Source organism: Scardinius erythrophthalmus (genome assembly GCF_964197995.2).
Source record: "Scardinius erythrophthalmus genome assembly, chromosome: 25".
NCBI classification, from domain to species: domain Eukaryota; kingdom Metazoa; phylum Chordata; class Actinopteri; order Cypriniformes; family Leuciscidae; genus Scardinius; species Scardinius erythrophthalmus.
This window is the reverse complement of record NC_138245.1, coordinates 6,952,728-6,980,483: the sequence shown is the minus strand read 5'-3', so window position 1 is coordinate 6,980,483 and position 27,756 is coordinate 6,952,728. Positions and strand designations below refer to the sequence as shown.

At 38.6% G+C, this 27,756-nt stretch overlaps 1 protein-coding gene across 1 annotated transcript in view; it reads right to left on the bottom strand.

Moving 5' to 3' along the window:
* The window catches only part of ptprga (protein tyrosine phosphatase receptor type Ga), a 280,039-nt gene that overhangs the window by 22,380 nt on the left and 229,903 nt on the right, over positions 1 to 27,756 (bottom strand). The window contains exons 9-14 of the mRNA XM_081356988.1: positions 20,863 to 21,047; positions 17,901 to 18,009; positions 17,743 to 17,792; positions 16,217 to 16,976; positions 11,386 to 11,518; positions 5,558 to 5,649 (exon numbers count right to left, since the gene is read on the bottom strand). Of these exons, the coding sequence (XP_081213114.1) occupies positions 5,558 to 5,649; positions 11,386 to 11,518; positions 16,217 to 16,976; positions 17,743 to 17,792; positions 17,901 to 18,009; positions 20,863 to 21,047 (1,329 nt within the window). The remainder of the gene's footprint in view (positions 1 to 5,557; positions 5,650 to 11,385; positions 11,519 to 16,216; positions 16,977 to 17,742; positions 17,793 to 17,900; positions 18,010 to 20,862; positions 21,048 to 27,756) is intronic.

The window sequence follows — 27,756 nt, the reverse complement described above, 5'->3', positions numbered from 1 at the left end:
TGTTGTCTTATCATTAGAAAACAGGACTTACCATCAAAGTGGAGTTAGTATGCCTGTTAAAAATATACAACATTTTGACCGTTTAATACCGTTTAATACCGATAAAACAAATAAAAATGATTTACCAATAAATACAATTATTAATATAATTGTTATTCAATATTTTATACAATTATATAAAATTACACAATAACTTTAGATTTTCAATTTTCAAATTGTGATTGGCACTGAGGGAATACTTTTGGCATAGATAATATTAGCAAAAATATATATTTTTTATGCTGTGTCACATTTTTGAAAACTGCACTACAACAATAGATTTGACTATCAGTTCTGGCAGCAAAAGTAGCATACAAGTGTCTCCAGTGCTGACACATTGATCCTTCTTAACGACAGCATCTGTGCTTTAATTGGTTTACTTGCTGATAAGATAATCAACAACTCAATGTGTTGACTGTTCAACTTCAGTCACGGTGAAACCCCCCCAAAAAACTGACCGGATTCACACTCCAATAAGCCAACAAACTGTCACTCAAATCTGTCTTGAGTCTAAATACACACGATAAAGCCTGTAAAGAGAAAAAGAAACAAACATACCAAAAATACACACACACACCCCACACGTACACATCCATATCACGGTAAAAACTAATTTAACTCAAATCAAGACAGAAAAAAAACCTGTCATCATTTCATTTTAATTTGGTTATAACAAAGTAACAACTAAAATGTATAATTATAGTTAAAATATAATAAAAATGTAATGACTATGATTACTACAAGTATGATTACCAATCACATTGTCAATAATTTATATAATAATGGTGTGATTTGAATTATTTAATCCTTTTAGAATAACATAATTAAAATAAAAAAATAAAAATAAAATAAAAAAATAATCACATACACTACTGTTTAAAAGCTTGGGGTTGGAAAGATTTTTAAGAAAATATTATTAAAATTTTAAATAACTGTTGTCTAATAAAATATATATATTTTTTAATTATTTATTTCTGTAATAGCAAAGCTGAATTTCCAGCATCATTACTCCAGTCTTCTGTGTCAAATGATGCTTCAGAAATCATTCTAATATGCTGATTCGCTGCTCAAGAAACATTTCTTATTATCTTCTTATGCTGCTTTCACATCATGTTGTTATTACCGTAATTACAAGATGACCACATGTGATGTTCAACTCAGAACTGTTTATGTCCTCTGACTCAAATTATGAGTTTCAGTGGCAAAACTAAAATGAAACTGCATCATGTGTGTCATGTGGTAGATCTCCGACAAGCTGTAAGGACGTGAATGCATTTTACAAGTCAGAATCCCGCAATTACGGTAATTCCAACATGGCATGAAAGCACCTTTAACTTAACTCATTATTATTGGATTTAATAAAGATGGATTTGTTTTCATTTCACTCCTCGTCTTCTGGCATGAAACTCAAGATGGCGCAGGCTGATAGGTCCTTAATTTATTTGGTAGCGATCGCATCATCATCTACATAGCACAGCTGATTGGTTGATGTTGTATCAGCAGCCAATAAGCTGCGGGTCAACATTCAAATACCGGTAGTGTTGCTGTTAGCTGTAAGAAGTCTGCAGCGAGCTTTCAGAAAGCATCTGAAATCAACATCTAAGGTAAGTGAACACTCTTTTACTCCATATCTCTGTGCATATTGATAAATGAAAATTAGCCCATGATTTACTCACCCTGAAGCCATCCTAGGTATATTTGCCTCTTCTTTCAGACGAATACAATCGGAGTTATATAAAAAAATGCCCTGGCTCTTCCAAGCTTTATAATGGGAGTCAATGGGTATACGATTTTGGAAGTCCATCAAAGCGCATCCATCCGTGATTAAAGTGCTCCACACGGCTCTGGCGGGTTAATAAACGCCTTCTAAAGTGAAGCAATGCGTTTGTGTAAGAAAAATATCCATATTTAAAACTTTATCGACTAAAATAACTAGCTTCCCGCAGACGGCCGTACGCATCGATTTACGGCGAAAGAGTAACACTTGAACTTGACGCACAACGTAATGACGAACGTGGTTGCCCAGCCCTGTTTGTTTGAACCGCGAGAGGCCAAGTGTTACTCTTTTGGCGCAAGTCGACTTGCGTATGTCCGTCTGCGGGAAGCTAGTTATTTTAGTCTATAAAGTTGTAAATATGTATATTTTTTTCTTACACGATCACATCGCTTCACTTCAGAAGGCCTTTATTAACCCCTGGAGACGCATGGAGCACTTTAATCATGAATGGATGCGCTTTGATGGACTTCCAAACAAATATACCCATTCACTCCCATTACAAAGCTTGGAAGAGCCAGGACATTTTTTAATATAACTCCGATTGTATTCGTCTGAAAGAAGAGTCATATACACCTAGGATGGCTTCAGGGTGAGTAAAGCATGGGCTAATTTTCATTCTTGGGTGAACTATCCCTTTAACACTAATAAAGGTGATTCACGCACCCTCTGTCTTTTTCCTAAAGTGTCTACAGCTGAATACTGCTAACAAACAAATTTTGGCATCCATTGACGCCAGAAACAAACTGGGAAATTCAGCCAGAAACTGAAGGCTCTATTTAGCAGGAAAGCGTCCATGTTTGAAAGGACAGTGAACTCGAAGTGCCATATGAGCCGGAGCCAGCGGAGAGAGAGAGGCTGCTGTCCGCACTAAATGGATCTTTGTAAAATACCGAGGCCAGTCCTCGCCAAGCTGGAACACAGATGCCTAAATTGGATTGAGGGCACAGTGCCAACGTTATTGTGAGTCGTGCCACCACACAACAATGAAAATTGGTTCCAATGAAGTGCTTATGGGAAAGCCCGAGCAAATCAATGGCTCACGTTGCATTAAGATCTGGGTTTCACTACACTGACTAACCCGGACCTAGATTGGACACATACTGTCCACCCACCCACCCACACCCACACCCACACCCACACACACACCCACACACAAAGGCAATGAGCCAAAGTGAGATAGACTCAGATGAAGCCATTTTCTTGGCTCCTAACCTTAATGGCTAATGGATATGCATGTAAAAGTGTGTTTGTACATGCAGAGGGACCAGATAAACTACACTTTTCTTCTCTGGTAACCGCAGAGTCCCTGCACAAACCTAACAAGACCACATATCCTCAAACAGCTCTCTCAAAACATCTACTTTGTCGATATTCAACAAACTCTTCAATGTAGCTCACACTCCGCCAATCCAGCTTACAGTAAACATGACACAACCAGCCATTCCAGAAAATCTTTTCTTAAAAACAGGAACTCCATTCCAAAATTCCCAACCATCGAGTGTTATGGGTAAAGCAGCTAGACTTATGTAGCTACAGAAAAGAGTCGTGCTTACTAGGGATGCACAATATATCAGCCACCATATCGACACTTCAGATGCGCACTGGTTTGCCATGATGGTTTTGAATTGCTTGAAATACGAATGGAATCACTTTAAAAAAAGGAAAATACAGTTAAGTGCAACGTGCAGCACAAGTCTGTCATATAGGCTACATAAAATTATAATGAGAACATTATAATTGTGTGCTTGGGACACGGCTTTTAAAGGTGAGACTTGTTTTTGTAAAAAGAAATTGGATTTAGATTTATCGGCCAGTATATCAGTTATCGACTTTCAAGAATGATCGGTTATTGGTATTGGCCAGCATTTTCATTTCGGTGCATACCTGCGCAAAACACACTGCCATGATGCCAGGATAGGGAGGATGGTTGCCAGGGTCTGTTGCGAGTGGTTGCTAGGACATTCATAGGGAGTTGTGGATGGTTTCCAGGGTGTTGATAAGGTGCTGTGAGTGGCTGCTATGTCTTTGCTTGGTGGTTGCTTGAGTGTTATGGGTGGTTTACAGGGTGCCATGGGTAGATGTAGGTAGTTGTCAGGACATTTCTAGTTGGTTGCCAGGGCGTTGCTAGCTAGGCATTTGCTCGGGTGTTGTTGGTAGTTGTAAGGGAATTGCTAGGCGATTGCTAGGACATTAATAGGGTGTTGTAGTTGGTTGACAGAATATTGATGGGGAGTTGAGGATGGTTGTTAGGTCCTAGGCTTGGTAGTCGCTGTAGTGTCATGAGTGGGTGCTAGGGTATTGCTAGGGAGCCGTGAGTAGTTATGAGTGGTTGTCAGGACATTGCTCAGGGGTTGTCAGGGCGTTGCTACCCAGGTAGTTGCTTGTGTATTGTTGGTGGTTGTTAGGGACTTTTGGGTGGTTGTCAGGGCATTTCTAGGCTGTTACTGGGGTGCTGTGGGTATTTGTCAGGGCATTAATAAGATGTTGTGGGTGGTTGCCAGGGCGTTGATGGCAAGTTGATGAAAAGTTATGAGTGGTTGGTAGGGTGTTGCTAAATGGTTGCTAGGGCATTGTAGGGTATCATGGGTAGCTGCAGATGGTTGTCAGGACATTACTAGGAGGTTGCTAGGGCTTTGCTAGCCAGGTTGTTGCTCAGGTGATATTGACGACTACTAGGGTGTTGCTAGGTGGTTTCTGGGGTGTTGTTGATGGTTAAGGCCAATCATATCACACAGACAAACGGCAGCAAACAAGTTTGCCGTTGGATTTAGGATTTTATGAAAAATATCTGTCATGTTCACACTGTCCCAACAGACACCAACAAACCGAACATGTTTAGTCGGGTGAAAACCAACCCCGACCAACGCCAACAGACGCCGACAGGGGTAACACACTGATCTGACAAAACCTAACAAACATGTTTGTTGGTGTTTGTCTGTGTGGAGTGAATTGGCCTTTAGGCAGTGCTAGGGTGTTCAGGGTGGTTGTTTACTGACCCAAGTCAAACGAACCGCACCCAAGTTTATAATATAATTATAATAATTAGATATAGATTGGGTAGTTCCTTGAATGCAAGTCTATGGGATTTTTTTTTACCCATTTTATTGACCACCAGGTAAAAATTAACACTTAGAATAGAAAGTCAAAGGATTTGACATATCATTCTACAGCACATGATGTGAGAGGAAGTCTACTATTTAGTAGGCTAGGAGTTCGTTCAAATTGTAAAAGTGCAACTGCAAGTACCATACAATAAGAAAGAGAAAATATTGATGAAATCAACCACAAGGTGGCGCTATGCCCAACGCCTCATGCTTGTGAACACAGCTGGTTTCCTCCCTGTTTCCCAGAAGCTGAAATGTCATTATAGCCACTTCATGTCAAAATCAATGCAGAAATTGATTTTTAGATTCCACACTAATCGCACAGAATAACAGTCAGTAGAGAACACAGAGATAAGGTCTACTCCACACAAACACACATATGCTAAGACGACAGCCACAGTTTGTTGAATCTTGGCACTGTTAAAAATCTTATGTAATCCAATCTTTTACTTGCATGCAATAGGTGAGAAAGAAAGACATACACTTACAATGTTTTGTTTCATCATATTGACATTAGATCATATCAAACCACCTGTTATCTATCAATTCTTCCTTATGTAACTGGATCACAGTGGATTGTATCTTTAGGTCATATCAAAGCGTTTGTCTGATCTGAGATCTGTTAGAAGACACCTACCTGGGATAGGGATGACTGGGATGCTCTCATTGGGCACAACTCTGGGTGAGTTACTGTCTTCAACGTAGAAATGAGCCGTTTGGAAACACCTCCTGTGGAAGAAAGACAAGGAGAGACGGTCAAGTGACGTAATGGCCGTTCAGCGCTGCTTTAATGTCTCCAGGAGGTGTGGTTTAGGTGACAATCCCCACCAGAGTAAACACACAGTCTGTTGGGTACGTATAACAGGATCAAGATGAACTTTGAACCCTCTTTTTAAAGAACAAATCAAACACTCACAACATAGATTAGAGCCCCACACTTCAAACACTAGAGCCTCAATGCACATGCTTGCTTAAAGAAATAGCTCACAAAAATGCAAATCTTATCATTTTCTCACTCTCATGTGTTAACAGTACAAACCTATATATACAAAATGCTAAAAGTTATTTTTTAGTCATACTTTTATGTATTTCTATAGTAGTGAATAGCAAGCTTGAACATTCTGCTAAACTTCCCCTTTTGTGTTCCACGTAAGAAAGAAAGTCATAGAGATTTGGAATGAGTGAATGATAAAGAGAATTTTTTTTTTAGAACTAGTCCTCATATATAGACACACATATCTAAAGTCATAGTTATTTTTTTATTTTATTTTTTATATTAAAATTATTTAAAAAGGTACAGGCTAACCCAAACTCTCCACATAAAATAAACCATTTAACTTTTTATTATTATTATTATTATTATAATAATCAAACACAATATTTTAATACAATTTTCATATTTAACAATTTTATCATAATTATAAAATATCAAATTATTTTTTTATATAATTATAATGAATTAAATTAATTAATGTAAATAAATAAATCAAATAATACTGTCGACTAATTTTGACATTTTTGTCTGCAAAACCCACACTTTTTTACTCCCAAAATCCATGAAACATTTTCTATCAAACTAAACATATATCAAACATTTTCAAACTAAATGTCTATAACCCGTCTGTATGAAGCCCATTTAGAACAAAACACACCAGATTACAAGGTAAACATAGAAACCCAGACTGTCAGGATGAATTATTGGCAGTTGTTTCAAGTTTGAGAGTCGTAAACTGGTTTTACCTCTTTCTTTCACTTTGCAAGAGAATTAAAAAACAAAATCCACATCCAGTAAAAATAAAACAAACAGAAAGAGAAAGACAACAGGAGAAGGTTGTTTTAAAGTTACAAAAACTCGAAGTTTTGGACGTCAACCCGATAAGCCAGCGGGAGTCTCGTCTGTCCTACCTGTACTTGATGCACAGCAGAGAACATAAGCTGTTCATCCCTGCAAAGAACGAGGGATTTTAGGAGAGGTGAGTGACTGTAGGCTCCGCATGCTGCCGCTGAGCAAACAGAGCCATGAGTGTGTGAAGAGAGAGAGGGGGTGGAGAGAGGGCTGGTCCTGACGCATCACATGCACAGGGCTTTGCACAAGAGCTAGAGCTGCTGGGGTCAGACGTGAACAGTTCACTGATCCCAGATCAGTCCACAACTGATCTGATAAACCACAGACACCTGCTGCCCTTCCCTCTGAACACACACACACACACACACACACACACACACACACACACACACACACACACACACACACACACACACACACACACACACACACACACACACACACACACACACACACACACACACACACACACACACACACACACACACACACACACACACACACACCCTTCCAGATGGACACTCCTTTGTGTCCAACTACTCCATTCTTGTACTGAACTCTTAACTCTTCTTTCTGTCCAAGAGAATGAAGAATACCACAAACATCTTGTTCAAAACCCTTACGAATTTCTTCTGTTCAAGTGGATTTTTTATGAATTTGTGAAGTCAATTCTTAACTCTTAAGCTCCAAAAAAGACAAAAAACACAATTAAATTAGTCCATAAAACTCACTATAGTCCAAGTCTTGTGAAGCCATGCAATAACTTTGTGTGATGTTGTGTTATTTTTGTAAAATTTCTATACTATTATAGTTCTTATTAATATTTTAAATTAGCTTTAATTTTTGTATCTATTCTTTTTTTAAATATATTTTCAATAAAAATTTGTTACTATTTACATTTTAGTTTTAGTCTGCATTCAGTTTTAAATTTGTATTTATTCCCGGTTAGTAATTTTACTGCTTTAACTTATTTCAGTTCATTTATAAGTTCCGTTTAGTTTAAGTTTCTCTAATATTTATCTAAAATGTATTTTATTTTAGCTTTATTTCAATTAACATAAATGTTTTTAATGGTTTTAGATAATGATAATAACCCTGGTGTGAATAACAAACCAATATTTAAGATGTTTACTGAAAATCACAGCCTTTGTCGTATCTGAAATCTCTTAAAGCTCGTGTTGTGAACGGATGCATCTGAATATGCTAAAATTAACGTTTTGAAAGGTGTTAGGGAAGATTTCTCTGTCTGTTCCTCACAGAAAGCTATCATATGGCTTTAGAAGTCATATGGACTACATTTATGGTCATTTTATGGTGCTTTTTTGTCCAATTTGGAGCTTGATGTCCCTGTTACTGTATGGAAAAGCTCAGCATGAACATTCTATAAAATCGCTTAATTTTTGTTCCAATTATAAAGTCATACACTATTTGAACAATAATGAAAGTAACTGACAGAATGTATATTTCTGTGTGAATTATTCCTTTAAGCCCAGCCTAAATTACAATGTGAAACCCAACTCTCCACTGTAAACAATCTTTAGCTAAAGTCCTGGCTTAAGAGAAACCCTCCCTGCAGGCACTGTGAAACTTAATGCTCGACAGTCCCGATCTGAAGAACAAAAGCAGAGTCAGGGCGGTCAGGAAATGCTTCAGGTACTTAGCACACACACACACACACACACACACACACACACACACACACACACACACACACACACACACACACACACACACACACACACACACACACACACACACACACACACACACACACACACACACACACACACACACACACTTCAACCAGTCCAACTGGACATTGCGTCAGAGGCTTGTATTTTGTGGTGTAAATGAGACTTGAAATGAATTATCACATTGTTTAACACAACGATTGTCATTAAATTGTTCTTCAAAAAAAAAAAAAAGTGAAAAAAAGTTTCAGTCTGTTTGGCTCAGTGTCTTGTGCGGCTTTGCTGTATACATATAGGCAGATCATGAGGTTTCATCAGAACCTCATCACTGACTGATTTGGAAAACTCTCTCTCTCTCTCTCTCTCTCTCTCTCTCTCTATATATATATATATATATATATTTTTTTTTTTTTCCTGAATAAAGGTCAATACAAAGTTTTGATTAAGACATTGCTTTTCATTGTAAATGATTATTTGACTTACTCTGACTGCCACAGGAAGTGTCACATCCTAGTTAATGTTTCCAGGTGGACTTTAGACAACACGACACCACAAACAATCACACTAATATACAGACACACAGTGATTCCACTAGGGTTGTCAATTTAAAAAATAACATTTAATTATGCCCTTAGACCCGTAAATATATTCAGTGTTATTTTAATCAGATTTATGCTTTTTCCCCCCCCACATTTTACTATTATAGTATTTTTTAAACTAACTTTAAAACTTATATATATATATATATATATATATATATATATATATATATATATATATATATATATATATATACCTACTATATTTTAGTTTAAGATATAATAATTTTGTTATGTGCTTTTCAATTTTTTTTTTAAATTTCCAGCTTTATTTCAATTAATAAAAATTTAAAAAAACAACACTGATTCTATAAAAAGTCAATTGCAAAATAAAGCCTATTTTTTTGTGTAAATCATGTCAATTCAATGATTTACTGATAAACTATATAATATCTTCAATGATCTTGATTTGATTTTTCTTATTTGTCAATATTGATATTTATAATTAATCAGATTGTAATGAACTCAATATACAAAATCGCATAACAGCTCTAGTTTCCACATACACATTAAGAATATATGTGAAAAGACAGTCTTATGTCTGCTAAATGAATTCATGCAGTCTGCTAAATGAATAAATGTAAATATGTCATATGAACATATGGTCACACATGCATGAGAGTCAGACTCAGACACACACTGACAGAAGGTAAGGATATCTGATCTGATATATTGAGACATTAGCGTGTAGTGCTGAGGGTAATCTCAGTCAGTCTACTGAGCAGATTACACTTAAAGACCCTCACACACACACACACACACACACACACACACAACACACACACACACACACACACACACACACACACACACACACACACACACACACACACACACACACACACACACACACACACACACACACACACACACACACACACACACACACACCAGAAACAGCGTCAAATAATATTTCATGTCTGTTTTTTTATTTTTTTTAGTGTGTGTGTGTTAATTATAGTCCTCTTTATCATGGCTACGAGTGCTATGACAGATGCATGTTCTCTCTGGAGAGGTTTTGGGCTTGGTCAAGTGTGTTTGCATGGATGTGTGTGTGTTACCATGCAGTATTTGGCGATGGATACACATCTCAAAATATTTCACGACCCCCTGCTACTGCATGGCCCTTGAGCACCAGAGGAGGGAGCAGATGGCCGTTTTGGACCCAGGGCGGAGAGCCCAGACCTGGGGAGACAGTCCTGGCACAGTCCTGCTCAAGAGCTGTTTGCTAAACTGAGACATGGTGTGATCACGGCCCCTGAGAGACTTTATCAGCTGACCACTAGAGCACAGAAGATACATACATATATATATATATATATATATATATATATATATATATATATATATATATATATATATATATATATATAAGATTAATACTTTTATTAATAAAGGATGCATTACATTACATATTACAAAAAATATATATATTTTAAGTTTTAATTTCTGAAGGATCCTTTGAACCTACAGACTGGAGTAATGATGGTGAAAATTCAGCTTTAAATTACAGAAATAAATTTCATTCTAAAATATATTTTAATAGAAACTTTACTTTTTTTATTTTTATTGTACTTTTGCAGCATACTATATTTTTGCGGTATAAATGCTGTATAAATAAAAAGCTTTGGTGAGCATAAGAGTCTTGTCAAAAACATTTAAAAAATCTTGCCGACTCCAAATGTATGAACGAAAGTGTACACACTGCAATATATATGTAGTTTGAAGCCACATTCACTCAGTCTCAGGTGTGACCATGGCAACAGGGTCCTGGCAGCAGGTTCCTCAGCACCTCCATCACTCTGGAGATACCCTAAGGGAAGAGTACGGTCTCTCTCCATCTTACTTACCGTCACCAGAGACACATCACCCACACTTTACACATGCTCGACACACACACACACACACACACACACACACACACACACACACACACACACACACACACACACACACACACACACACACACACACACACACACTCCTAACTGTTTTTTATTCCACCCCTCGGGGCCCCGGGGACGCCAGGGGCCCCAGAGTGATAAACTACCAGCTACAGGATCCAAACGGACACAAACAGATGTACACAAAAATACACATGGTAGCCGAGCTCTAAAGCAATGAAACAGATGAAGTGTTTAAGAGCGTAGCATCAGGGTAAAGCCATCCGTCTGTGTGACTCCCCATGATTCAATCAGAGTCGGAATCAGTCGTGTATCTATCAAAGAGTGGCTCAGGAAATCAGTGAGAGTCAGTGAGACTCCTGTAGTCAGCGATTCATTGAGACAGAAAACACCAGTGAATCTGTCAGTGTGGATCAGTGTCTCACCTCCAGTAAACCAGGACAGCCAGCAGCAGAATGAGGCAGAGGAAGGTGAGCGCCGACACCACCACCAGAGGAATGATCCACTCCATCCTTCCTGAACCAGGCACAGGGTGCATGCTGGAGACCACGGCACGCTCTGAAACACACACACACACACACACGCGTTAATATGAACACACCGTACATTTAGCATAAATATGAAAATACAATAACACTTGCTGCTAGTGAGCAGGGATGATATGAAGCTGATATAGATGTAAATCTGTGTATCACATAACATAATCAATTACAGATATCACATTTGTATTAATATATCACAATTATTAATATTACTACTGCTACTAATAATGATAATAATTAATAATTATTATTATCATTAATAAAATTGCAATCATACTCAATTGATTTAGATCAACAAATTGCTGAAATTCAGTAAACATATTTCACAAAATACTTTCTCAACATTCAAAAACGTGCAAAAACAGATAAATAAATAAATATCAAAAACAATAATAACAATAATTATTATTTTATTACTATAATTATTAATATCAACATAACTATTATTACAATTGCTGTGATTTAACAATACAATTTTCAAAGTATAATATTCAATTTAATTAGATAAAATAATAAACAGATTTCTTTTACACAACATCTATTAATGCAAAAATACGTTTTGACTAATTATTGTCAAATATTGGTTCTGGTCACCATCATTTTGCCAAGTAAAGTGTTTCTAGATTAATTGATTTTGTTTGTCCTAGAACAATCCTCAGTCCTCAGGTTGTCCTCATCATAAATAAACAGAGAGATATGTTAGGGTTAAATGAATGCTACACAATCCTGAAACCCAGTTCTAAGTTGAACTCTGACCCAGAGGTTTTCAACCCTGCTCCTGGAGACCCATGAGGAGTCCCAATTCACATATTATCTGTCCTAAATAGTATTCGAAATTAGAATTAGTGTGTCCAAAATCGCAGTATGTTGAAATGAGTGTTCCAAAGATACCCGGATAGTCTACTTTTTCCAGTTAGAATCCGAAGTGCAGATCCGTGCACACTCTAACGGCTGATATTGCCCACAACCCATTGTGTGTTGGACGAGGATTCGATAAGAAGTACAAACTTGAATTAAAAGTGTTAAACTACAAACAAATTCGCGGATGAGCGAGTCCGACGGTTTCGTAGAGAGGTTTAGATAAAGGGGTTTGAGTGATTAATTATCAGTGTCTAACCTGACAAAAAGATATTTATTCAATGTTATCCACATTATATTTATTTGCAACAACATTGTGAACTTTTGTAAATATATATTTGGTCATTAAAGGTAGGGTAGGTAATTTTCAGAGAGGCTAGCAATAGCGAGCTAGCTTTAAAAGTATGAGATCTCACTCTTCCTTCAGAGCGTCTCTAAAGCCACGCCTCCTTCAAAACACATGAACACACACATCAGGGAGCAAACAAAACCGTCACGAGAGACGGCGCTAAACTACCTCATGTCTCAAAGCCCATAACATTACAATAATAATGAACATAAACAACTTAAAGAGCACTGACCTGTACCACCTGACTAATGCGGATTCATTTCTGCGTTTATAGTGTTGACATTGAAACGCATAAATTTGAGTCACAGGTTTTCATCTCTTCAAAATGACAGTAGTTATGGCGTAAACGCAGCATAAGCCTGTTGTTTTGGTTCAGGAGAAACTGTAAACGGCGGCTGCTGTTTCGGTTGTGGTGCTCGGTGACTGACGTCTGTCTAAAGGTCCTTGCACACTGAGTCCGAAATTTTCGCACGATAAAAAATAAATATGACCTCATGTTATGCCAATCATGTTTGCACAGTGCCTCCGAAACTTTCGTCCGTCATAAAAAAATTCGATCGGGTTCGATTTCCTGCGTTTTTCGCATCCGTAGCAAGCATTTTGAGAGGTGTTTTGATCATTCAGAGCCACCGAATAGCGAAAACGAAAAAAAGCATACGAAAATTTCTGACTCGGTGTGCAAGGACCTTAACTCTGCATAGCGTGAAACGCGCTGATGATGTGTGATGTCTGCGAGCAGGTGCGTGGAGGTATAGAAATACATACGTTGACAGGCAGGTAGGCCATCGTATCATAGCATTTGGACCGAATGCAATGATTGCATGAACATTTAATGGTCCTATGCCTTCCAAAGACGAGATATATACATATAAATACATTTAGAACACTTAACTTAGTGATTGCTTGTGAAGAAACTTTCAACTAGCATCACAAAAATGTTATGTTTCTGGAGCAAATCACCTAGCCTGCCTTTAACTTTTAAATGCATCTTTATGCAAATTGCAAACACAGAAGGAGAGTTATCCGAATAAAAGACCCCCGACTGGCAGAACAACGTGCCACTACATTTCTTTCCGAAATGGTAGGAAATTAAATTAAATTGAATGTGGAGGATTTTAACTGTGACATGATGAGTGACAGGGCAGTTTAAACGGTGACAGGATGCACGTAACTAAGCAACCGAGCTGTATGCTAAAGACACAATTATGATGTAGTAGTATGTCCTACTCAGCCTACTATTCTACTACACACTCAAACGTATGTACTTTTTCTTCACAAAAACAGTACATCATTTTAGGGCATAGTATAAGTAGGTGAATTCGGACGCAGCACCACTGTTCTGCAAAGTTTATTTCCAACCTGCTTCAGCACACCTGCATTGTGATTTTCAAGCGATCCTGAAGAGCTTGATAAGCAGGTTCAGGTGTGTTCGATTAGGGTTAGAGCTGAACTCTGCGGGACACTGGGACCCCAGGAGCAGGGGTTGAAGACCTCTGCTTTAACGCCTTCCCTAAAACCTGTTTGGTTAATACACATGCTGTTCCAGGACCAACAAGGATGTTGATTGAGGAACACATCTCACTTGGCAAGATCACTGTCATCCGACCAGTCCAAAACACATACACACACACACACACACACACACACACACACACCCACACACACACACACACACACACGCACACACACAGATCCCGAAATTAAGAACAGAGAGATCAGAAAACCTGCAGCTCCCCTCGGGTGGTCCAGAGACGCTGCTAACTAATCCATGCTGTTATCCTAAAACACCACAGCTTCACCACGGTCAGACACACACACGCAGTCACGCGACGAAGAGCACCCTGAGATGATCTCAAACTCCAGACTGTGCAGGCACGCACGCGCACACACACACACACACACACACACACACACACACACACACACACACACACACGCACACACGCAGGCACGCACACACACACACACACACACACACACACACACACACACACACACACACACACACACACACACACACACACACACACACACACACACACACACACACATGCGCACACACACACACAGATGAACCTAACTCCATTGCCATAGAACTAAATAGGGAGTTTCTCTGTTTCTTTCTATTTTTTTTTTTCTCCCTCCAGCTGAAAATGTTTTCTGCTCTCATCCTCTCTGGACCGGAAAACTAGGCCAACCCTCTGCCTCCGAAACAAACAAAGGGAACGGAAAGAAAGGTGGAAGGATGAGAAGAGAGGGGATAAGGAAGAGGGTGAGACAGAGAAATGGAGGAAGATGGGAAATAAAGGAAGATATGAGAGAGTGAGATGAAACTATCATTTCACAGGGGACACAAAAACAGGATCTCAAAACAGTGTGAAGAAAAAGGGTTTAAACAATGTTTCCTGCAGAAAAGACGAGTGGTGCTGCACATGCAAAACTTTCCAACACACTGCTGATGATGTGGTGATAAGGATGGCTGTACACCTCCAGGTCTCTGATACGGCTTAGGTTCCTCATTTAAAGTAAAAACGTCATGTGGTGTCACCATCAAGAATGAGGTTTCTGCATATTGGAAGTATTACATGACTTTGGCCATAATAACGTTTTTCAAATATTTATAAGCAGTAAAACATTTATTTTCTTCTTCTTGGAAATAATTATAAAATATTATTTCTAACAACTAAAGGTTTTATTTTCAAGAATTTCATTTGTCTGATTATGTTTTTTCCTTCATTATAATTTCAGGACAGAAAGTTGTATCACCATGACATTTTTACTTTATTTCCCCAAAAATTTGAATTCAGAAAATACAAACATGCTCATCATAGACGAGGTGAAGTCAAGTCATACAAAATGACTTTTTTATTTTAAATCCAAGTTATTTAATTTTGTTGTGGTTTTGTTTTTGTCAATTTATAAGTTTTGTCGAAAAAAATACGTCTTTTTAGTTATACAATAGTTTAGTACATCAATTTAAACTAAAGGAATATCAGAAACAAATTATACTGAATTTTATATGTGCATATATACATATATGTACTGTATGTGTGTGTGTGTGTATGTGTGTGTGTGTTACCTGAGCACTAAATCAGTATATTAGAATGATTTCTGAAGGATCACTGAAGACTGGAGTAACGATGCTGAAATTTTGCTTTAACATCACAGGAATAAATTAAGTTTTTAAATGTATTAAAATAGAAAACATTTTTTTCAAATGTTATAACATTTCACTATATATATATAAACAGTATATATATATATATATATATATATGGTTTTAGTATTAGTTAACTATAGTAACCCTTCTCAATTGCCATTTTTATATGTTTTATGAATATACATTTTTGTTTTAATGCCAAGCTATACAAATATTTTAATGGATAAAATAGAAAAAAAAGTCATCATGGGCCCTTTGAATATTGTTATGGACAATGGGAGGCCTTGGAATCAAAAAGGTTGAGATACGAATGCAACCCCCCTCCAAAAATATTGCTAGTTTCTAACCTGTGTGTATAGAGAAAGGTGGCAGGTGGTTGCGGTCTCCTCTGCTGGGTTTGCTGGTCTGAGTCATGCTGTCTGGAGGCTCTATTACTGCCGTCACATTATCATCACTCTCTGGCTCTCTGGTCGGCAGCACCTGCGTGTCCTCTTCCCCTGTTCTGTGTGTGTTTTTCTCCACCTCGTCCTCCGGGACACTGGATGGCGCTGTGCTGTTTTCTGCCTTCCTGCTTCCTCCTTTCTCTTTGGCTGTCGAATCTGGTGTTGCTGTGGGCGGGTCTTTCGTCACGGAGCTGTTCCTTTGCTTTTCCACATCGTCTGGAACTCTGCTGTCTTTACTCTCGGCACCTTTCTCCTCATCCTCTTCCTCTTCCTCTTCTCCGTTCTTTTCTCCATCCTCATCCTCGCCCTTCCCTCCCTTCTCCCCCCCGTCCTCAGACCCGTGGCTCTCTGTGTCTGAGGCCGGTGAGGAGGTGTGTTCAGCGGCTGGGGTCTGGCGTGTGGAGGCAGGAGCAGGGGTCGAGGGAGGAGGTCTGCTGGGCCACACTGAACTGGGGAAGGAGGAGATGACCCCTCCACTGAAACCCAAACCCGCCAGGAGGGTGCTGGTCACCACAGACGCCACCGTCGCTTGGCTCCCGCTGGAAGAGGGGCCGATCCCAGTCGCCATTGACACGAAGGAGAAGGGAAGACCGGAGGAGGTCCAGGTGGAGGAACCGGAGCTGATCGGAGCCATGTCTGCTGAGGAGGCTGGGGAGACAGTTGGCTAGAAGAAGAGGAAAACAAACACTTCATTTCCCTCTGCATTGATTCTAAAAGAAGAAATCTGTGCACATCATGCGAGTCTGATGAGCCCAACAGGTTTCAGGACACTGTTTTAAATAGTCTTTTTCAGGCATTACTTTGGATTTATTAATTGTAGTATTAATTATAATTGTAGTATAAATATGCATTTTAATACTTTCTAAAATAAATTACAATTTATAATTATATATACATTTTTTATTTATTTTCAAAAATAAAACAAAATATGTTTTTAAAACATGATTAGCCTATTATACATTTTCTAAAATAAATAATACAGAAAACAAATATATATATATTTATATACCTTCTAATATATATTACTATTATTAAATTATTGTAAAATTATTATTTGTAATAAACACAATATATTATTTATATTATTTTGTTTTAAGAAATACAAATAAAAGATAAAATAAATTCTAAAAGATAAAATCTGTGGACATCATTCACAAGGTTTAGGGCAATTTTTTAGAGTTATCTTTCCCAGCATAACTCTTTATAGTACAGATTTAAAAAAAAATATATATTGTTTTTTGTATAAATATACTTCTATATTTTCTATTTTCTATATTTTCATTATTATTACAATTTTTTTAATTATTCTTTGTAATAAATAAACTATTATTATTATACAAGAAATACAAATAAAATATTCAGGTTTACTTTATTTGCCATTGCAAAGAGTAAAGAGAGTTCTGCCACCTGCTGGACAGATGTAAACTTACCATCCCAGTTTTGACTATTCTCGTGCCCTCAAAAATCCTGGTGGTGTTGGCTACCAAAACAAAGTAGATACATATAAATGAGATGGAGCACGTTTAAAAACTACAACCAGAATATCACTGGAAAAAGTCTTTTTGCGTGTGTAAGTGTAGCTCTGCACCTCTGAAGAGCATGCTCTGGCTGAAGTCACTGCGCTTGTCATTGAAACACACGGCCTGGACGCGGAACAGGTACAGCACATCCGCCGACACCGGTGTGATGACAACCTCCTGAAACACACACACACACACACACACAATGTTACACATAGTACATACACGCCAGGATACGTCCAAAAAGTCCGCCTGTGATATGGAGGTGTGTTATCATCTGACGCGTCCAGTCAAAACACAAAATGAAGAGTGGTCGACACACACTCGCATGCACTTTGAAGTGTGAACTCTCCTGACAGAGGTCTGGAGGATGAAGGTGAACAGCTTGTTCTCCTCTCCTTCGCTTGACGGTAACACCTTTCTTCTCAAGTCATTAGCTTTGAAAATAGACAGTCTCTATCAGTCTCTGCCTCACATAACATTCATTACCACCTAAAGCACCTCTGAGCTGCTCAGCTGGGACACAAAGACATTGGAATTCAGTGAGTGAGGCACTGATTTATTTTTAAAGGCTGCTTATATAATGTACGCCTTTATCAATAAATTATGCAACACTGTTAGGATCTTTCTGTGAACATATTAACAAAAATGTAGTGTTTAATGAAATTAAAGGACGCAAAATGTAATTAGTTTCTTTATTAGCTGTTTGCTTATTACTATTGTTCATACCCGGCTTTAGGCATCTGAACAAACACCTAAATCTAAATATTAAAGAGATAGTTCACCCAAAAATCAGAAAATACTCACCCTCAAGTTGTTCCAAACCTGTATGAATTTCTTTCTTCTGCTGAATATAAAAGAAGATATTTTTTTGAAGAACATGGGTAGTCAAACAGTTGATGGGATCCATTGACTTAGTAACCGACATTCTACAAAATATCTCCTTTTGTGTTCAGCAGCAGAAATAAGCTCACACGGGTTTGGAACAACTTGAGGGTGAGTAAATGATGACAGAACTGTCATTTTTGGGTGAACTATCCCTTTAATCTTAAACAGATCATGTGTAAAAGGAAGGACAAGATAATGAATCAGCTCTACTGAAACTGTAAGTAGTAGACAAAATCTGAACAACTGTTTGAAGTGGGACTATGAATAAAGACTGTAAATGAAAAGCCTAAATGAAAAGAGTTCAATTTAAATCTTTTAAAATGAGTTCAAAGGAGCTAGGAGCACTTCATTCTTATTGGTAGCTGAAACACATTAGTCAAAATATTTGACAAAAAAGAAAGAACATGTAAATGGCAGTGCAGGTAGGCCTTCAGCAGGGACACACTTGACAAACAAATCGACTTTGACAGTCAGGTATGGGCACCTTTTAACTCCATTTCCTTCATTGGTGCTAGTTTGAACCTGACGCAGGCAGCCTCATTTCATCTCTGAGAAATGAAGATTCAATACAATTCTAAGTGTATGAGCAATAGCCATTACCATAACTCACTTCACCTCCCCGGGGTCTGCTGAGAAGTGCTGAGGGCTTGAGGGATTTGTAAATCTTGCACTAAGTAAATGGCGTCAGTTCCTCTCCAAATGCACCAACACCTTTCTGATTTATGCGAGTTCATTCTTTAAAGGACCCCGACTCAAATATTACTCTGTGGTGTTGGGTTATTATAAGTGGAAAGGAGTAAAAACTCTTTCTCTATTGATCTGGGAGGCAGTCCCTCAAAAATCGAGTCTGCCGCTAATTTGACCCAGATAGCAGCATCTTGGGACGAGAAGGGAAAATAAAAATGGAAATGAAGAACTTAAAAGAAAAGAGGGAGGAACAATGAAAAATAGAGAGGAATATGGGAAAGGAGTGAATCTAATGATGATGTTCTGTAATGGGATGCAATGCCATTGTCAAATTGCACACCGAAATATTTGGGAACAAAATGAACAAAAATGACTTTTTTCTACTGTCTCGTCGCCTCGCACCCCCTACGGACTAGAGAATCAGAAAGCTCAGCCTGTTATACATTTCACAGCCCACTGAGTGTGCTTGATAGAAAGTCAAGAGAAATGAGACTAAAATACATCTCCGCCTCTTAAACAGTTTTAGTGCATTAGTATTTTCAAATGTTGGGCCTCAAGGTCAGTGTCTACCGCTGCGACCCCCTGCTGACGACCTAAAATACAGACTTTATTCACAGTCACACTCGCTGCGCTCCTGCAAACACGCTCTAGCGGAGGAGAGATTACAGGATATTATCCACGAGGCATAATATCAACACATTCAGACAGTGAGTTTTCCAAGAACAGACTGACACAAATCTGAAACCTGGAATGGTTATTGCTTGAGGACAAGCAGAAATCAAAATGAACTAATAAATTAGAAAAATGTATTACAATTGAATAAACGTATTTATAAAAATATTAGCAAAGTTAAAATCACGTCCTATCCTATATATTTTTCTTTCTGAAAATTCAGTTTAACTAGGAAATATGTCACATTATGGAAGTTAAGCATGTTGAGAAAGCCATTTCATGTGGTCTTTAAAGATGCTTATTTAATCCTTTGCTGGGTTTATTGTGAGATATTGTGGAATAGATGACCAATACAAGCACACGGAATCCCTCAACGATATTGGAAATATGTCACTTTATGGAAGTAAAGCACATTGTGAATGCTATATCATGCTGTCTTTAAAGAATAAGTGGGATATTTTATCATTTTTGGGAGATATTGTGGTATAGATAACCACAAAAAAAAATTCAGTTTATAAATTTCACATCCCACTTATAAACATTTCATTAAAGTTAGGTGTGATAGGAATGCCATTTTATGTGGTCTTTAATCATTTGCTGAGTTTATTGTGAGATATTGTGGTGTAGATGAGTTTCACCCATAAATATGTCACATTACGGAAGTGTGTTGCAAATGCTGCTCCATGTTTTCTTTAAAGTATAACGTCACGAATAACATTTGTGAGACATTGATGACCATTACACACACACACACACACACACAAAAAACATTCAACTCCTCACCAGTTTCTGATCACTCCCTTTGACGTACGTCTCCTCGAATGACTCGTCGTTTCTGGTCCAGCTGTAGGAAACGTGGTAGCTGAGGATGGGCGGATCGTAGGTGATCTCCGGACTGGACCATCGAACCACTAGCGCAGTCTTGTTCATGTGCTGGACGTTCATGTTGATCGGGGCACTGCTGCATGCTGCGTGAAAGACGAAAAGCAGAAAAGTGTGCGTTTACCTCTTTGCCACCACTCTAACCTTGAGCTCCATTGGTGCCCTTAGATCCCACAGCCACTAGATGGCTCTGTTAGACTACTGACTACATATACTTGGCTTTCACGTGTCCTGAATTGTGTCATGCCCTCTGTAAACACCAGCATCATCCAAGTTGCTGTTAATCTCCCCAGCAGAAGGTGTTTAATCACCGAGCGTGCCACAGTTTCTGGCGGCTAACAGCATGCGTAGGGGTGAGCTTCTATTCAGAGAGAAATCTAACAGAAGAAGCCCTAAATTTTCTTTAGTTTTGGTGTTCCTAAAATGCATGCACACATTTGCAACACAGACAAGAGCACACCTCCACACAGCCAAAACACACTCCCTCCCACAGCCACAGGGGAGCCATTACATCCAAAACAATGCTAATTAAACTAATTCTACCATCACTCCTCTCTCCGAAGCCTCTATTAGCTCTAATCACGAGAGAAGTAATAGTGACTACAGCCGTAATCATACTGCATTAAGACTGGCTTTCACACAGATGGCATGCACTGATGATTATAGCACACAAACATGACTTTGACATTTGAGGATGGAAGCTTGTCCTTTTAATAAGACTTCATAGACATTTCAACAGCCTGCAGTTTATGGAAGAATTATGTTCAAAAGCTCACGAACACCCCAATTTGCATATTTGCAATTTTCATCCTAAATGGTATTCACGATTAAAATCAGCAGGTCTCAAATCACGGTACATCAAATATTGTGATCAAAAAAGTGTCCAGGTGGGACTATTAACACCGCCCACAACTCTTTGAATAATGGAAGATGAATTAATGATGTTCTCTTCCGACTTTTTCAAAAGTGAGGAATGAGATGCCAATGCTGCCACATCAGTTTTTATAATTCATATACCTAAAAGATAAACAATAATGACTTGTAACCATAAACGCAAACAATGTGTAAAACATGATTTTGCTGTCGTAATATGTCCTAAAACCTGCAGTGCTTTATTACTTACATGAACGTATCACTAACAAAACAGTGCATATTACAAGAATTCAAATTAGGAAGCAGGAACAGGAACATGTGAGACCCTTAATAAGGACACCAACATTAATGTTCAAATACGAATTGTCTGTTTAGACCAATGCATAAAAAATGATGCTTATAGAAAAGCCGAAACACTCTGGTACACAGTTCTGCATCGCTGTTTGTTTCTTTATTGGCTTTTATTGTCACAAAGAAGAAAGGAATTCCAACAGTATTGTCTAGGTGTGTAACAATATATCGTGTCACAATATATCACAATACAAAAATGCAACAATATGTATCGTGTATAGTTCGCCCAAAATGAAAATGACTGCGTGAAAAAATGACTGTACGAGAAAACATTAAAGTTTACAGAGTTTTATTGTCAGTTCTCCATTAACCTACCATATAAATCGCAATAATATCGTATCGTGAGTTCAGTATCGCGATATGTATCGAATCGTGACGTGAGGGTATCGTTACACCCCTAGTACTGACATGTTAATCTTGCTTTCAAACAGCTGTTTCACACTGAATGTTTGTCTGGGTGTGAGCAGGCCTTTAAATCGCAAACAATTGCAGGAACCTCTTCCTGTATCCTTTTCAGCTACTTCCTACTGAAAGTACTAACTACAAATTAGTAGAAGTAGAATGTACAAACTAGAATGCTTGTCATTGTCAGGGTTTTCCACATTCTCAACGCCTTTGCATGATTCGTGTTAAATATTTTGGTACATCTTATAATGACAGATTTAAATATATTCCAATAAATCATCACAGGCAAAGCCTGATCACAGCATTTCCTCCATCCATGTGTCTGTGCAACACTACAGTATATAACCCATTCCTGCTCGCTCGCCCCACTCAGAAACACATTCGCAGAGGTTACTGCGCAAGAGTGCAGGTCTCTTAAGAGATGCAAAGAATCGTTTAATAAAAAGGCCATCTTTGGCCCTCCGGCTTGTTGACCATGGAGAGCGAGATTAATGGAGGGATATAGCAGGAAAGGAGAAAAGGTGGGAGCAGAAGTCAAATTAGAGAGAAAGTGCAAACACACCGTTAACCTTGAGCGGCTCTTTCGAACAAGCTGGCACATAAGACCAGTTTAAAAGAACAGTTCATCTGAAAAAGAAAATGCTATACCATTGGCTGGATAAAAACTAACGCAGGATTTTTGTGTACTATTCCTAAAAATAAAGGTTCCAAAAGTTTTTTTTTGTGTGTGTGTGCAATAATGCCATAGAAAAAAAACAAACATTTTGGTTCCCCAAAGAACCTTTTAGTGGAACGTTCTTAAAAGAACAATGCTTTCCTTTCTTCTAACATTTTAATAATCTAAAGAAACATTTGCCACTATAAAGAACCTTTTGAGGAATGTTACAGGTTCATCATGAAACCTAAAGAACTAAGCATTAGCCACACAAGAACAGCTCAGATTACATCTACTTTAGTTTGAAATATTGAAAAAGATTAAACTGAGCATTTCCTACACATGTGGGGATTGGAGCTGCGTTTGGACTATATTTTGGCCTGCTGATAAAACCAGTTTGGCTGTTTCGCCTACTACGAGGGAAAGCTATGATCCAGCACGTGTTTTGAATTAATGGAAGCTGACAAAAAGTTCAGCTCCAGCCTGCAGGCACCATTGATATGCTTCTGTTCTCAGCCTCTATCACACTATTACTCCACCCTTTCATTCTTTCTTCCCTTATTCTATCCTTTCTGTTCCCTTTTTATTCTTCGACAACAGCGGACGGTGTCACAATCAATTTTTCACGGAGCTGAAATTAAACGCATAACCAGGGAGCGATAAGAGGAGCGGTTCTCTCTTCGTATTACGGAATTATTTCCAAGCACCCAAATTAATTATATTTCTGATTCAGAAGGCTCTGGAATCTGGGAAGCTGTTTAAGAGTTTCAGTGCAATTCTGGCAATCCAAATCACCTGGAGCTATTTGGACCCACGTCAACAAGCTGGTGGGACAGAGAGAGTTTAATGGAGAGTGCGGGTGGTCAGCTCTCTGTGTTTCTACCACTACTGGCACTTTTGGGCTTGTCGACATTTAATTTGTCTATTAACAACAGTCCAACAGTGGATATTCACGCATCACAGAAGAACTATGGCAATTTTGATTTCCTTCCCTGAATCAATTTAAAATGCTATCTATAAAAAAATAGACAGCCATTTTATTCCAACACAAATGTTTAAAAATTAATTTCCATAACAAAAAGTAATGACATTGGAAATGACAACAGTGGAAATGACATTTTTAGAATAAAATGCCTTTGTAGAATAAATCCTTGCTAAGGCTAATTTTATGTGATTTTTTCCACACATTTTTCACAATATTACAAAATTACAGCTTTATAGGAAAGGACAAATGTAGTATTTGTCTCCATCTTTATCTCCTCTGAAGGCCGGGACACACCAAGCCGACGGTCGACCGTTGGGGAATGTCTGGCCGTTTTAGAGCGCCGATCGGCCGTTGGTGAGAGGGAGAACTCTGATTGGCTGTTCAGCTTAGCGAAGCTTGGTGTGTTCAAGCGCAGCTTTTTGTCCGAGACGCAGCCGAGGAGAGGCGACAACACAGTCGGTATCATCGCCGCTAGATCTTTGACGTCAGCTTGGTGTGTCCCAGGTTTAAGAAACACTGTCTGGCCACTTGTAGATGTCGTCTCTTTACCCTGGCCAAGGTGACGAGGATGGTGTGGTCTTTCTGACCTGTAATTTGTGCACTGTGATCTGTATTAGAGCCGTTGGGAATGAGGGATTGTGCTTGGACCATGGATCACCAGGCAAGATTTTATGAACATGTGAGAGAACTGTAAATGAAAGGAGCTACCGCGGTATAATGCCAGTGCCAATCAATATCTGTTAAAGCCCTCAAGATATTCTGCTCGGGAACGTACAGAAAAAGAGTGTGTAGGATGAATGTTTTGTGAATATGGGGTAAACAATCTTTGTTTGTATTGAGAGGTAGTAGGGATGTGTGTGTGAGTGTGCTTAATTCTGTTTGCCAATCCATGTGTGGATCAAATGTTCCCTTGAGGAAAGCTTCATAAAGGGATGTAGAAATGGCAGAAAGGATGCTTATTAGTATGTTAGGATCCCTGTCACATGACCCACATCAAGACTTCAATGTTCTTCTCAACAGAAGCGTCAAGTGCCGCTGTGATCTCCACATGAAAAGTGACTTTACAAGGTTGCTAGGCAGCAAAAAAGCGGGAAGTGTACATAGTAAATGGTGACAGAAAGGGGTAACATTGAAGTTCACACCAGGAAAAAGTCCTGGGGCCTGATGTATAAACGTGATGCACAAAAGTGGTATAGAAATGTGTGTAAGTAATTTCCACGCACATATCAGGATTTATAAAAATAAACTAGGCGTAAATATGTGCACAACATACGAACACGTTGTAAGCTCAATCTTTGGTTATTTCGGGGAGGAGACGAGGTGGAGAAGCATGGACGCACAATCTTTCGCTGACTGGATTTAATAAAGGGATTTTTGTGTCGGTTCAGGCGTTCTGGTGTTTTTTTAGCTTTTGTGCGTACACACACTTTCAGGATGAAATCTACGGAAAGTTTATACAAGAGGCCGCAGGTGTTTTTCTCAACGCAGTGTGGGATATAAAAAATTTAGGCTAACAATACCAGTAAAAACAAATCAACAACTTATGAACAAATAAACATAGTTGGGCTGTCAATAGATTCAATAATTTGTGATCTCCATTTTTTTACGCTAAAACATTTAGCAATATTTTTATAATTATTTTAATTATTGAGAATGCAATTATATAATATACACTTCTATATTCTGTGTATATTACATTTTTATTACATAAAGAAAAATGAGCTCAATACAAATATATGTGACCACCCTGAATTTAGTTGGGTCACAGGAATATTGGATTGTTTGTATATATTTCTTTCTTTCTTTTATTACCTATGTCTATTTCAGTTTACTTGTATATATAAGTTTTACATTGGGCAGCTCAGCTGCATCTTCTGAATTCTGGTTGGCAGTTGAGAGAGAGGAGTTGCCGTGACGACTGTGGTGCATCCTCAGACAACAAAGAGGACCTTTAAGCAACCACTAACTATTGTCTCTCTCTCTCTCATTTACTTTTAAGTTTTTTAAACTGCTTACAGTCCTCCCGACTGCCCGGGACCTGTAACAGATTTTTGGGGGCTCGTCCATTCCAGGATCAGCGCTACTCTTAAGACGTCTGGTCCAGTGATTTTGAACCTAGGGACAGCAAAGCACATTCCTCTAAAAGGGAGCAACGCGTGTGTGAGAGGCTAAGGGGAGCAGGTGACCAGCATCATCCTGACCAAGAGCATCACCACGTGACCAGATCTACCGTACCTGGAAGTGCATCATGTCCGACGAAGAAAGAAAGAGACTTACCTGGGACATCAAGAAGAAAGTTTACACTTTGAACGCAGGTGAACTCTTTCAGTTGGCAAAAGACATTCACCCAGAATCAGATGCGGATGTCACACTATTAAAGAACGACGACGAAGAAAGCTACATTAATTACATCGTCACTTACATGAATAACTGTGAATTATCTAGACCTGACCAAGGAATGACTGTGTTATTGAATTTAAAGGACTGTATTGATGAAATTGTAGAACAACGTACTACTATGCCTGAAATGCCTATCCAGCCATCCTCTGCACCTCATAACACAGACACCTCAGAGGTTGAGTACCAGAGATTGTTATCAAATTATGAGGAGTTAGGTAGAAAACTTTTATCCAGCAGAACTGTTCCTACCACACTACCTAAACCCTCACTCATGTCACACACACATCTTCCAAGCAATAATAATCCTGTATATTCAAGCATTCCAAGACAGGAATTCAGCGACCACAGTACATCTAATTTTGCACCTGACACCATGGTCTCCATCAGAGACATTCCAATGTTGCAGCGTAGAGAATTCAAGATCCATGGGGGACAAATAGGAGACAGTGTGTCTGACATAAGTTTCAGCAACCTGTGCAAGCAAATAGATGAAGGCATTAAGGAAGGTTACACTGAAAGCGAGATCATTCGAGGGGTGTTTCGCATGATTAAACCTGGAAATTTTAAAGATATGTTAATAACCAAAGATGACATAACTGTTGCAGAATTGAAGAGTTTTCTCCAGTCTCATCTAGGTGAAAGCAGCAGTACTGAACTTTTCCAGGAACTTATGAGTGCCAAGCAACATGACCATGAGACGCCACAACAATTCCTGTACCGCATGATCGGCCTAAAGCAGAAGGTATCGTTCTGTTCTAGACAGTTAAATGCAGACATCAGATACGACGACCATACAATTCAGAGTGTGTTTCTCCATACTGTGTCACAAGGCATCGGCCTAAAGCACAGTGACATTCGGCGAGAGTTGAGACCTTTCCTTTCAGACCCCAGTGTTTCTGATGAAATTCTGCTGAGGCAGGTAATAAGAATTACAAGTGATGAAAGCGAGAGACAACGCCGACTGGGTCAGTCTACTCGCCATAAGGTGGTGCATGCACATAGCGCACAGTTTGAGTCTGACAAGGGAGCTAAAGAAGTAGTGAAAGTGGATGAGACGACAAAAGATAAGACCATTCAGCAGCTGAGGGTACAAATCGAAGCTTTAACTACTGCAGTGAATTCCCTG